Source organism: Artemia franciscana, chromosome 1 (assembly GCF_032884065.1).
Source record: "Artemia franciscana chromosome 1, ASM3288406v1, whole genome shotgun sequence".
Taxonomy (NCBI): domain Eukaryota; kingdom Metazoa; phylum Arthropoda; class Branchiopoda; order Anostraca; family Artemiidae; genus Artemia; species Artemia franciscana.
The window spans coordinates 24,652,894-24,667,484 of NC_088863.1; the positions used below are offsets into that span (position 1 = coordinate 24,652,894).

Sequence of the window (14,591 nt, forward strand, 5' to 3'; positions counted from 1 at the left end):
TTGTGGCTCCATTTTGTAAGAATTTCTGGGAAATCTCCAAAAGTTCGGAGATAGTTGAACTACTGAGCACAAAGCAACTGATAAGCTGAAATTAATGAAAGAGAGAGGTGACATTAAACTCCAAGCTTCCATTCTCGGGAGATTTCTAATAGTTTATAAGTGGACATGGAATTTGTGTGTTGTTTTAAAATCACTTTTCTGTGAATAGGTGGCGCAAAGGTGGGGTGCACCTGGCACTTTGAAGATTAATCACATCAATACAGTTTTTTGTTAAGAAAAAATCACTCAGTGATAATTTATTGCGCCCAATGGCATTGTGTACCCCCAAGCCAAGGCCTAGTGAGCCTGTTGGTAAACCAAGGCCTGGTCGAAACTTAGGCATACTCCCATGGTTATTTTTCACCCTGTAATTAGTAAGACTTTCAAAGCTCTGGGGGACATTGTCTTAAAAATAACTATTGGGTTTACCCCACACTCTATACAGGTTCTTTTAACGAATATCTGTAGAAATGAATACTTTAGCAGCAAAGTTTTCTCTGTTTTAAATGTCAGGCTAAGTCGTTAGATTTTAGAGTAACACATTTGTTGCTTTATTTCGGTTATGCAAACGCATATTTTCGAAAATTAGGACACAGGGACAAGACCCTTAAAATCTGAGACCATCAAGGATTTTTCGGGTCACATTAATTGCATTGAGGAAAATATACGCCCGCTCGAAAGTTCCCACCTCCTGGAGTTCTGTAGCTCCGCCTTCTGGGTGTTTTTTAGGCGTCTGTCTTTCTTCAGCTGGTAGGCCACTTTTACAAACAGTTTATGCTGATACTTGCGCAGTGAATGTCAAAAAGTCGAAGGTTATTGTGATTGCCCTACTATAGAGTTCAAAGGGGTATGGGAATTTTTGACGGACAACCAATGCAGACATTAGCTTGGGTAAGTAAATACGTCATGAAATAGCAGAAAACGGAGTGGTATTTGAAAGAAATTTCGGAAAATAGGCTGAACAATCACATCTTACTGGATCTGAAGAATATTGTTTAGCCTACTTGACCCTTCTAACTGATTTGCCCTTTGCTTGAATCGATACTACCTTATTAGCTAGTACACACTCAAGAATTGAATCTAGTTGAATCACAATGAAATATACTAAATCATGATGAAAATGTAATATTTTAGTAGCAAAATATAATAGTTGGAAACCATAACAAAAAATTATGGAAGGGGGCCGCCCAAAAATCATTATATTAAATATGTATCCCAACCTAAACAAAAATACCAATTAAAAGTTTAATTAAGATATGGCTACAATGTAGTTTTTCCACCGAGCCGAAGTTAATTGTCTGGTATAAAGACCGTGAAAAACAGTTATTACCTTAAATCGCATTTGCCAGCGAGATAAGGTGGTAGATCTTCCTGTAGGTTCTCGCTGGTGGTGAGTGATGTAATTATGTTGGCTTAGCTTCCCAGTACAGCCTCCACTTAGCCCTCACCCAGTCTGATCTTCTCGATCCAAATTTTCGAGTGTGTACTAGCTAACAAGGAAGTACCATCGAATTTTCAAGATGTAACTTACAACCAGAATATGCCTTCTTTGTTAAATTTAGAGGCTATCTCTATTCTTTACATTCCAAAGCAGTCTAATAAAAAAGGTTGCATTAATTATTTGCAAATGACATAAAAGTTTAGGGTTCGCACGAAAACCGTGCTTTTCTTTTGCCATCAACTATTGAAAATGAGTCCTGTGAAAAATATTTATTTTGTTAGTATAGATTGGGTGGTTAGCCCCTTCAGACTGCAACACTATACAATTCTGAAAAGGACTTAAAGGATTCTAAAATAATTACTTAGCTTATATTATTTCCAAAAGTGCATCACTTTACTTTATGCCCCCCCCCCCGATGGTCGAACATTTACCCCGAATTGTATATGCGCCGTGAATTTTCCATATGTGACTCTTTTCTTCAAAAATAGAACTCCCCGAATAAAAATCATGGATAAGCCCTTGCTGTTCAATCAGATAATAATAATGGGAAGTTGTCCATCCTTAGGTAATCCAAAGGAATATGTAAGATGGACTGTCTTCTAAGGCTCTGTAGATACAGCTTATTTTTATCATAAGTCCACATTATTCTTATAGTTTGCCTCCACCATGTTACAAAAACTATCAGTGGCGCCAGTTCAAGGTGACATAGGAGTGTGTGTGTATGTGTGAATGCTTCAGAATATAGGGGAAGGGCAAAGTAGTTGTTTTCAATGAAAATCCTAAAAAAAGGCGGGTTCTCCGTTCCCCCAATTAAGGCCGCTGCAAACTATTCGTTGAAGTTCAGAATACTTTAGATAATAATTATTTGACTTTTAAATCAAGGGAATTCCAAAAGGTTTTCACCCCCCCCCCCCTCTCCAATATAAAACTCGTATCCACCTTTATTCTTTCTGATCATAGTAGCCTATGAATGTGTATCTACAATCCCGATTGTTAGATTCCCTATTCTGACTTTTAATAGCATAGGGTTTTCTACCCGTTCCCCTATAGAAATAAAAAAACAATCTGAATCGTAGCTATGATTTTGCATGTCACCAGTATTTAGGAGTGTATGGAATGTCCATTGAGAAACAGATACTGGACTTGCAAAAATGTCACTCAAACCTTTAAAATTCTTTTTACTGGCTCAAAATTTCACACAAACGAAGCAATCAGGTTTTGCGTTCTATTTACTGGCTTGAAATCTAACATAGGAACAACAAATAAATACAACGAGTGCTAAAAAAGCCGGGGCTATTTAGCTTATCTTTCTGATATCCGTTTAAGGAAAAACATGCTTGACTTAGAAAAATACACCACAAAAATAAACCAACGGGATTAAAGCAAACTTTTTAAAACAGAATTATAGAACACCAATGTAATTTTTTAATACCTGTTTACTACCCGACGGAGTTACTTTAAAATTATAGCTTCATACCGTCGGCCTGTGCACAGAACTTACTTTTTGTTTAAAAATGGCCAACTGTCGTGATTGTCTGTGAAAATCCACATGTTTCCGCAAATATCATATTTTTACATTCAAATAAATTTATGCAGGCAAATTTTAAGGAATGTAAATAGATGATTTTTTCTCTTGGAAGGCAGTGGGAGGGGGGGGGATTGAGAGGCAAAAAATTATTTCAATATTTTGTCAACACTTTTGAGAGTTCTAAATATGATAACATGTGTTAATTGTTATTCAAGAAGTACATAATTTGAACTATCTCGAATGTATATCAAGGGAAAATCAACAGTGCATTTGTCAATGCACTGATATCATAGATCAGCAACTGAGTTCGAATCTTAGTACGCAGACATGCACAAAATCTTTTTTTTGACAGGACATTTTTTAAATGTCAAAGAAGTAAATGAAGGTACAACATCTTACTGGTTTGAATTACTCATGGACCAAATTACCTTTCCAAATGAGTAGAAAACAAAGGAACAAGTATTTTAATAAGGGAGTGGCAATAATCAAAATAGAAATCTTGCTTTAACTACCACCTCTGCATGTCTTTTCAATGAAAAACTATAAAAATAAATACCATGTTAAAACATTACATATTCAGTGCCTGGAAACAAAATCTTTTTGCAAGACAAAACCTGTACCAAAATAAAACATAGCGGCAGTGTCCTGCTTATATCCACGTTTAGTCTCTCCCGAGGGGTCATCCATATTCTTCTATCTGGTGTACACCAAGGAGCGCGATTTGTTGCACCACACATGATCAGCTTCAACCATGATGAGCCTCTTCATACCATCTAAGAAGTACTTCGTGCCACATGTGGCATCTTCTGCCTGTGGTATGCACCACATGGTGTATAAGATTCCTTAGAATGGGCGATATTTGGTCGCTTTTTTACTTTCAAATATGCTTTTAAATAAAATCCCTAGAACAAATACGCAAGCTTGTAATTCCTTTAGGGAGGGTGCGGGGCTGGCATTATAGGAAATATTAAGAAAAAATCTGAAGGAATTAGAGAAGTGTATGGGCTTTTGAGGGAGAGATCGGTTCTGGAGCTATTCTATGAATGATGTTCTGCCATTCATGCTGCTTTTTGAGCAGTTCAATTACTTCTGAGCCAATCAAAGCAAAAGCACTGGGAACTGTACAGAAAACTTACTTACTGAATTAGGGACTTAGTATTTACGCAAGGGAAGAGGCTGGGACCACGTGCCCTACGAAATCTCGTGAATTTTATACTTTTAATGTAGTTTGTAATTTTCTATATAACTGTTTGTTTTTATTATGGCAAGTCTCCCCCTCCCTCCTACCCTATTTAAAAAATGGTCTGCGTACCCCCTTAGGATCTGGGCGTCCATTATACTTTATAACGCGTTTACGCTTTAGAAGAGGTGTAAAGACTACTACTACTACTACTACTAACACATTAAAAACACATTAAAATATAATTTTACTAAAATATTTTATATTCATAGTTTGTGCGGCTGCGTCATGCCGAAAATACGTTGCCGGTTTATGCCCATGTTTAGAAATCAGTTCGAGGAAATTTGTTTGGAAGCAAAAGAAAGGCGGATAAACGCTCATTTGTAATCTAGAAACAAATTTCCTAGACTTGTACGAGAAGTGAATATTAAGAAGTTTATATGAATGTATATATGCAGTTACAGTCCTAAGCCATAATTCCTTAAGCGGGAAATAATATAGGCATATGCGGAGACTCATGATTTTAGTGGTCTATTGTAGGCAGGGTCGTATCAAAAGTTTTTTTTTCGGGGGGAGAGGTGTTATGCTCAAGAATATTTTTTGGGAGGAGGGTCATTAAAAACCTTAAGAAAATAATGAAAATCAATTTAGAAATATACAAAACTGTGGGAATATTTATAACGCGCATGTAACATATTCATAACACTATAAATTATTTAAGCAACCGGTATGTTTGTATATATAGCCAACGCTCTGTATATTCCGTAATCAGCAAAACAATTGGGACTGTTATAGCTGGACTGTTATTCATATCTGTTACTTTTTGGTAGCAGAATGGACTGAGGCTGGTAAAATTGGTGCAAACAGTATTACTGGCTTTCATATAAAGTAAATATAATAATTTAATAATAATAATTTATTTGTTACCCGCTTGTTTTGACAAATTAAGCGGAGTAAAAACATTAAGGAAAGAAAAACGAAATAACACAAACAATACAATTTATACAATATACCACTCGATGCCTTTTTTATGCTCTTTACAAATATAATAATCGCTTTTACCGCAAATTCAAGCACTTTTTGACTTCTTAAAAATGACCTATATATGGGGTCATTACAAATCTGTAATAGTTTAGAAATAAATTTGGGCTATATATTTGCACATCAGGGGGGTGGGGGTAAAGCATAGCATATATTAAATACGTAAACTAACCATTGATGTTTTTTATGTGTTTATCGAATTTTAATGAGAAGAGAGATCACCAGTGCAACAGCGCAAACACATAAAAAAATACAGCAATGGTTAGTTTACTTATTTAATATGTGCTATGCTTTACCCCCATCCCCCTGATGTGTAAATTTATAGCCCAAATTTGTTTCTAAACTATTACAGATTTGTAATGACCCCATATATAGGTCATTTTTAAGAGGTCGAAAAGTGCTTAAATCTGAATTTGCGGTAGAAGCGACTATTATATTTGTCAACAGCATTAAAAAAGGCATCGAGTGGTATATTCACTTTATATGAAAGCCAGTAATACTGTTTGCACCAATTTTACCTTGATGCTCTTCGTAATACGAGGTTCATGGATCAATCCCCGTTGCAGTAAGATTGGGCAACAGGCTTGCTTCTTGTCCGTGTAAAAGCCCCAGCAACTGAAATTTCAATTTAATGCCCTATATGGCTCTGGAAGGTCTTTATCTAGAAGATATTTGTATTATCTAGAAGATATTTTTATTGACCTCTACAAGATATTTATCTTTATCTTTACACTCGTCTTTGTGATTTGATAAAAACTGAAAATACACACAATATAAAATTGCTTCCTTGAGGGCCGTGGTTTAATTTTGTCAAAATCCTGGGGGAGGAAAACAGTTGGAACTGATTTTCCCAAGTCAAATTATAATGACAGCGAAGAATGCAAAATGAACCATGTAATACCATAAAGGCAAAGATGCACTGAAAAAACTAATCTCTTTCTGTAGATGCTTAAATTATATAGGCCTATCTTAGTTTTGAAAATATTTTTGAAGACGCTAAATTTCAGCTGGAGAGGGGGGAGGCAAAATGGTATCTGGGGGAAGTTACCCCCTGCCCATAGCAAATTTAACTCCTGCTCTGCTTGAGGGGTGTCAAGTTTCCAAGTCAGGCTTGAATCCCTTAGCAGAAACAGTGAAAATGTGTTCAGGATGTTGCTTGGCGAACAAGAAATAAATAGAAATTTAGAAATAAAATGAATTTTAAAAGGATATTGTTGAGCCTAAACTTCACAGATGAAGCACGCCAGGGAATACCTATGTTAATGAGATTAGAACTAATTACACAATTATAGTTAGCTGAACTACTTACTATATTTTATTAAAAAAAAAACAAAAACAAAAACAAAACAATGTAACCATCTTTTAAATATGGATTTAAGTATTAAGCCAACAAATGAATTAGAGAAGAAAGACTAAAGATGTTGCTTTATTGATTGGATTTCTCCGGCTATATTAGGAGCAAGAACCTATCCAGGATTTTTTTTTCGGGGAGGATACAAAACTAAATTAAAAAACGTTTCGAGATTTTTTTTTTATACATTTTCACGAGTTGAACAAACATTCAGGGATAGTGGGGCTGATTCAACCCCCTGACCCCCTTGGATACGACCTTAATTAGAATCACTTCCTTTGTATGTTATGTAGTTTGAAGTTATTTGATGGGGTAAATCAAGCATCCAACGTGATAATAATTTCTCAGTGAACGATATGGTTCGAACCCACGAAGAGATTTTTTCGGTCAACTACAAAAAATCTTTTTGGTGAGGTTTTGTTCCTATTCGGGAGCGTCACATATTGTTTACCGTATAAAAATTCTAGTTCTATGTATCGCCTACGTGCAAATAACTTAGCTAGACACCAGTTACTAAAAGACAAATAGCAATATACAGGGTTGCCACCCCTAGTGATTTACCACTATTTATAGTGTTTTTTTTTACTTATATCATTTTTACATTTTTTTTTTATTTTTTTACCTGTTTACTATTTTTACTTTATAGTGTTTTTTATCACTATTTATAGTGTTTTTTTTTACAGTAAAAAAACACTAAATTTGCACACAGGTCACTAGATTATTGAGGAAAATCACTACTATCTAGTGATTATACCAGCTAATCTTCTGTGCTTTCTGAAAATATAGCTGCTCCTTCTTTATAACACACAAATTCCAGCAGCAGTAGAAGTTTTGTTATTTTTCGGACTTATTCCCCTGTTCTGCTAACAGGTGTTAGAGGGAGTGCAGATGTGATGATCATCTTGCATGAAGTAGAGGTGACGTGCGTCAATAGGCTTTGCTTGCTTCTGAATTCGTGCAAAATTCAACTCAACTGAGTCGGATCAGGGGGTAGCAGATGATATGAATTGAAGGCAGCTGCTCTCCTAATGTGTCTTCCGCAGTTCAGTGAGTTGAAGTGCTTTTGATTTTCAGTTGAAGAGTCAATAGGTGTATCTTTAATATTTTGTTCTGTCTTTCTTCCACCGAATCTGTCGTACAACTATAGATGTGACGCAGCAGGTCAAAGAAAATAGAATGAGATACAAATAAGTTTTATTATCAAGTAATAGTAGCTCTTTTTCAATGCACTGTGTTAGAGGGATACAAAGGCTTAAAATAATTGAATACTTTTTTTGGGGGGGGGGATGGGAGGGGGCATGGCTAAGCAGAAGTAAGAAAAATATATTACTGATTCGTACTTTTGTTCTCCGTAATTTAAAAGCTCCTAAAGAGGGCCATATGCAGGATTTTTGTGTAGGGGAGGGGGGAGGGCACGTAAAAAACTTAGAAAAAACGGATCGAAACTTGGTTGTATGCATTTTTGTTACTTTTTTACAAGTCGGACAAGTTTTTCTGAGTGGGGTTCAATACCCTCCCCTCTTCGCCCCCTCTTGATGCGGCATTGCATCTAATCAAGTTTGATTTTTCAGTTTATTTATTTTTCAGTTTTTTTCTAGGTTTGCTTTATGTATAACTTCTGTTTCCTTTAAGTATGGTTATATCTGTATATACATTATCAATTGTGTTTGTACATTTTTTCCTGTGCATTGAAAAATAAATCAAAACGCCTAGAAGCGGATAGATGATTTTGGAACCATGGGAATGGACATAGGCCGTAGAAAAAAATAATAAGCCTTAAAAAAAACTGGACAGAATGGATAATGGATTTGTGACGGGATGACATCAAGTGGACGAAAACCAAAGCCCCGAGCTATGACCGTAGTGAGCTGAGGGAACTGAGCCGGTACATTTGCTAGTAAACATATAGTGAAAAAAGAAATGACCAATGCAACAGCACAAACACAGAAATAGACACACATCACAAAACCAAAAAAAAAAAAAATATAAACTATAAAAAATAATAAATTAATGAAATACAAAAAAAGACAGAAGGAGAAATGAAGACTGTTCTCGTACTTAAGTGATGGAACGAGGCCTTAACCCTACTCAGCCATCCAATTACATAGGTTGAACAGAATAGACATACACAATCAACCGGTAAGAATAGTCCATGGACAGGCAGTCGTGTCGTAAGTAAGTATAAGTCTTCAGGTACCGAATATTTCAAACTATAAATCGAACAAATAATTCAAAGGTGACCACCCAACACAAGGGCTCATCAGGAGAATACACACTTGCCTATAGGGTCTCGGCGCTTTAATTTATCTACTCCAGCAAAGTGTTCCTTTTAGAAATATTCCTTTGACTCCGACTCTAATTCTTAACTTCTTTTCTTTTAAAAATACCTTGTAAAGGTTTGAAATGATCAGCCTTTTTGTAGGCTTAATTTCCAACTTTTGCATATTTCTTCCTATCAAAGGAAATGTTCCAAGTAAAAAGCGGATTTAAGCACGGGTCATCCGTCTTATCCAGCCATAAGGCAAACGTCAATAAGAGGGGAGTTGCGATGGTATTAAGTTACACAAATTCAACTTCTGTCAATCTGCTGTCGACAAGTCGAAGATTTAGTTGACTATCTTATTCTTGGCAATACTGTTTTGCATAAGCCATATATTTTGCTTTCATATAGACTAAACCTGTCTTTGTCTCGCTTTTTGTTAGTCCCTTTTTTGCATTTCTGTTACTGTATTGCTTTTACTATTAACGACACATTGCCAACTTGCTAGTAAACTTTGGCCTATTATTGTGCCTATTTAGTTTTATTATAGGATTATTCTTGTTTTATTTCCGCTGATTTTATTTAACTTAGCCATCTTTCATGTTCTTCTTTAATGGAATTTTTTTTCATTTTAAGTTAAATCTTCCTTCCAGTGACCATGTGTTTTGAAACTTAGTTACATTACTTTTAAGCATATGAAATAAATGAAAGAAGCAAAACTATGACTCGTCACCTTTCTGGGAGAGGGGGAGTAAACCTCAAACTCAAAGCTAAAAATAGAAATTAGCCCACATAATAGCATCATCCCCCTGACCCTTAATTATAAAAAAATATTTTTTTTGAATACAATTTAAATACAAACAAAAACAATGTTGAAGCTTACAACGATTAAAAATCATCCTGAGCTGGAGGTGGTCGGTGTTCCCCCTTGATCCTTTGAACTCTTCACATTTAAGTGACTTGACGTTTTGCTGAGACCAACTAATTTTTTGTCGCCGAGGACATGGAAACACCTCGTTTTTTCAAGTCGATAAGGCGTTGGTTGTTTTTTCAGTGAGTTTTCAGTAAAGTAATATAACCCTTTAAAGGTCACGATTCGGTAATTTAAGGTAGAAAAACTCCCTTCCTGTTTATGGTAATTGCTGCTGCTTTTAAATTTCAAAGTTCATCTTGAGTCGTATTTGGAAGAAATTTTATTAAAAATAGTTCTTTTCTGTTTGTTTTTATTTTGTTCTACGAATATTTTTTTTCCTCACATAAAGGAAAGAGGGTATCCTCATTAATAAGAATAATCCTTTAATTCCAACGCTAAATTGTCATTTTTACTTTACTGCGCACATATAATAATCTCAATCAGTTATTTTTTAATGTTAATATGAAGAATATTTTCTAAAACAAAATATTTTTCCAACAGAAGTAAAAACCCGAACTAGCAGAAGTAAAATCAGGTAGGCCTACTTGTCCATTATAGAAACCAAACTCGAGCAGTGAAGTTAGGTTAATCCTAATGAAACAAATCGAAACATGATGAAAATATAATACTTTACTAACTAGATTATGGAGACCAAAACAGAGAATAATGGTAAGCAGGTCGCCCTAACCTGACCGACCCAATATATTCAATATTTAATTAAAATATGTATGCATAGTAATTTCAAACAGTTTGTGGAATGTAAGTAAGGAGCGACTTGGCTCAATAATGATCGAAACCCTAATAAATGGTGTTTTGATACCAGCAGAAATACCAAAAGAATCGAATTCTTACTCTGCTTTTAAACATGTAAGTTTCATTATGTTTAGTCTTACCCCTCAAAGGCTACGAACCTGAGAAAATTTATCTGGTTTTCGAAAAAAAGGGAAAACCCCTAAAATCACAGAATCTTAATGAAAATCACATAATCAGATTCAGTATATCAGTGATCCCTTCTGTAGAGGTTTCAAGCCCCTATCTGAAAAAAAAATTGCACAGAAAGAAAGAGCCCGGATGCGTGTTTATTTGTTTGTTTTTCCCAGGGGATATCGTATCGACCCAGTGTTCCTAAAATGTCGTGAGAGGGTTTATTCTAAAGGGAATCTCAAAATGGTTTGATCAAAATTTTGAGATAGCCATTTTATTCAGCATAGTTGGAAGGCCGAATAACTATGCCTTTGGAGATATCATGACCCCCATAGCCTGTGTGGGAAGGTCTTCAAGCTACAACATTTCATCATTGTTTACGTGTAGTATTTGTTATTGGGAGGTATGCACACATTTTTTTTTTGGGGGGGGGGGCTGGGGTATTTTCTGATGGTGGCTTTTCCAGGGGGATAAATTTTCATGGGAAGGGTAGTTTCCAGGGGGTAAATTTTTAAGGAGTAATTCATACTAGGGGAATTTGCCAGAATCTTTAAACAAAATTCTTCTTATGTAATGCTTTCTCATTGCCGACTCAATTTTACGCGTGGAGATGTTAAGGGTAATCGCCCCATAAAGTTTGTACTGCAAAAGCATTTTGACTGATCGCAGACAGAAACTGTTTAACCTGCCCTTCCAGGACAAAAGTCCTCCTGTCCCACCAATCGCCCTCTTTCTCTAACAATCCCTGAAAGTTGTCACTTCATCCCCTCAGACGTATTCGAGATAATAAAAATATGCTACTTCGATGACCTGGATACATGCAATGTCATTTGGTTTGCTTTTAGGAAGATTGCGTTTTGCATACGCCACTTGGATCTTACTGTTACTTAGGACTTTTTGGGCAAGACTAAATTGGTTTGTTGGCTTTTGACCAATTTAAACAATCTGGGTACTCTGTAATGGGGGTAGGGTAGATTCCTGTAAAAGTACATTTTAATGGACATACTACTTGCTCTTCTTGAGGCTTCAGATAAATGTTGAAATAGATAAGGGAATAGGAATTAATTAATTTTTTTCTCTTTGCATCTAAAATATTATAATCCCATATCTAAAGGCACATAGGTGGGAAAGGCAAGGCAGGTCATCATCAGCCCCGCCAGGAAACTTCTTTGGGGTTGCAAATACTGCTAGGAACTTAGTTTTCAGCAATTTTAAATGGAAATATTTTTCTTTTTCTGTTTATATGAATTAGTTCATTGTATTTAAACGATGTATTTATCGTGTATGTAATGTATTTATCGATAAGAAAAATCCTATTGTAGAGGTTGTGATGGCTTCAATTATGTAGCAGATCAAAAGTCTCGCATAATTTCCATCCATACGAACAATAATACTCTTTTTCATCCACCCGAATGTCTTTAGTAGTAATAATAACAACGACTTTAAACCAAAACTACTATTCATTGCTAACTTTTTAAGTGTATTTAAGTTTTATCCAAAATTGAAATTACACATTTAAACGTAAAACGGTACTAATGAACGTAAAGTTATTGATTTAGACTTTTTAAAAGTAATTAACCAGGGATTAAGGGACTGGTATCTCAAATTATATCTTGGATAGGCTTGGATATTATTTGGAAAACAATACGAAATCAAATGAGAAAGCAAGGAACCGATTTGGCACCGATTTGAACATAATATGTTTTGTATGAAGGGGACTTTCTGCTTTTTAACTCCCTACTCTTTACTGTGAATTTTGGCTTTTTAAGATTTTAAAGCACTAAAAAACTTCTGTTTAGTGAACAAAGGGTTGAGAAGAAGACGTCCCCTTTATATACAGGGTAATTTATATTGATTTTAAGTTTTAAACTTGCTCCTTATTTTAGTTGAAAAACCTTTGCTATTCGTTTAATTACATTTAATGAAACTGTAAAGTTTTATAAATACAATACTTTTTGTAACGCAGAAAAACTATCAATATCAAATGATATCTATTTAGATTTTTTTGGATAATCAAACAGTTCGTTGTAACGAACTGTAAGTAAAGAGTGACCCGGCTCAATAGTAACCAAAACTCTAAAACATGGAATTTTGATGCCAATAGATATATCAAAAGTATTGGCTTATTATGCTGATTTTAAATATATAAGTTTCATTGAGTCTAACCCCTAGAAGTCATAGAGTTTTAGTGAAAAACACATCATCAGATTCCGTGTATCAAACTCTAGAAGTTTCAAGCTCATATCCGTAAAAATGTGGAATTTGCAATTTTTGCCAGAAGAAAGATCACGGATGCGTGTTTATTTGTTTTTTTTCCAGGGGTGATCGTATCGACACAATGGACCTAGAAATTCTGGAGATGGTTCATTCTAGTTCTAGTGCCCTTTTTAAGTGACTCAAAAAATTGTAGGGCAACTAGACCCCCTCCCATGCCACTTTTTTCCCAAAATCGTCCGATCAAAATTTTGAGATTGCTTTTATACTTGAAAGGCCCAATAACTATGCCGTTGGACATAAAATAACTCCCTAAATCCCTTGGAGAAAGGTTTTTGAGTTATAAAATTTGCCCATTGTTTTATATTTTTCATTTGGAAGTATGCATATATTTTTCGCGTGGGAGGGGAAGACGAATTTTCTGCTGGGAAAATTTTTCATGGAGAGGGAAGTTTCCAGGGGGTGGAGTTTTTAGGGGAAATTTTACACTGGGTGAATTTGCCAGAATTTCTATACGAAATTTCTTAATATGCTTTGCTTTCTCTTTACCGGTTCAATTTTACGGGCATTTCATTGAATTACGCATTATGAAGTTGCAACTTGGAACGTTACAATGTTAAAAACAGTGGTAGTAGAAGGATAAAAAATAATAGCGCAGCATTCAAAGAAGTCCATTAGAAGAAATAATTCAATAATACTAATATCCTAAATAATATCCTGAAAATATAAAAAGAGCAAAATCACAAACATCACCAACAATATATAGGCTAGAACTGCGGAACTAGAATAGAACTTAGTCAGTAGTCCCTCCAATAAATCACCTCAATAGGTGAGTAGATATTAGCCTGACCCTACCAGGTGGCTCTGCATCACTTTTTAGAGTAAAAGCACCAAATATTGAGATCTTATGTTCTCAAATTCAAGTTCTCTATCATAATTTTTATTACTCATAATAACATGCCGGATAGTAACAGCAACACAAACATCACATAATCAGAGGTATCCACCGGATGAGGGGGAGTATTTTTACCTTCTAATTTTTTCTCCTTCCTAGATTAAAAAACACACTTTTTTAGTATTTCCACGGGAAGTATTGAAAAAAATATTGTCCCCGTAGATTTTAAGCGCATATTTTGCGCCCTCTACGTTTTCTTGAATTGACCACTACATATAACGGGGGACTAACATGATTTTAATTGAATACTATTGCCTTATTCTTTGCATGTCTAGTCAGGGGCATCAATTAGGACAGGGGGGTTTAGTGTTTGACTTCTCCCAATTTTTTGCCTCTCCTTCCCCTTGGTTTTGAAAAATACCTATTCCTCGGTATTTTAATTGAAAAATGCCTTATTTTTAATTGAAAAATAACTCATTGAATAGCTAAAAACCAAAGAATTGACCCCATAGATTTCATAAAATACATTTTGTCCCCCTCCTACACATTTTCATGAATGAACACCACCGTGACCATTCCTAGTTTCCTGTCTGGGTGTCCAAAAACCAAGAGATGAGGTTTTATGATTACCAAGGGGTCGCTCTCTCTCAGAAATCACTTACACCAGATGGTGCATGGCAAGCGTGGTGGAACTGTACCAAGAGTTTTGAGGAGTAGGCCTAGAGTTTTGGGGACTTGTCGTTACGCCGAGTGGCGCAAAGTCAGCACACCCTCGATATTTACAATCTAAGAATTGCATTATTTG

At 35.4% G+C, this 14,591-nt stretch overlaps 1 protein-coding gene across 1 annotated transcript in view; it reads left to right on the forward strand.

The window, feature by feature from the left end:
* Positions 1–796: 796 nt before the first annotated feature.
* Positions 797–14,591, forward strand: part of LOC136027279 (LIM/homeobox protein Lhx9-like) — a 51,375-nt gene continuing 37,580 nt past the window's right edge. The window contains exon 1 of the mRNA XM_065704371.1: positions 797–930. Within this exon, the coding sequence (XP_065560443.1) occupies positions 889–930 (42 nt within the window). The 5' untranslated portion in view covers positions 797–888. The remainder of the gene's footprint in view (positions 931–14,591) is intronic.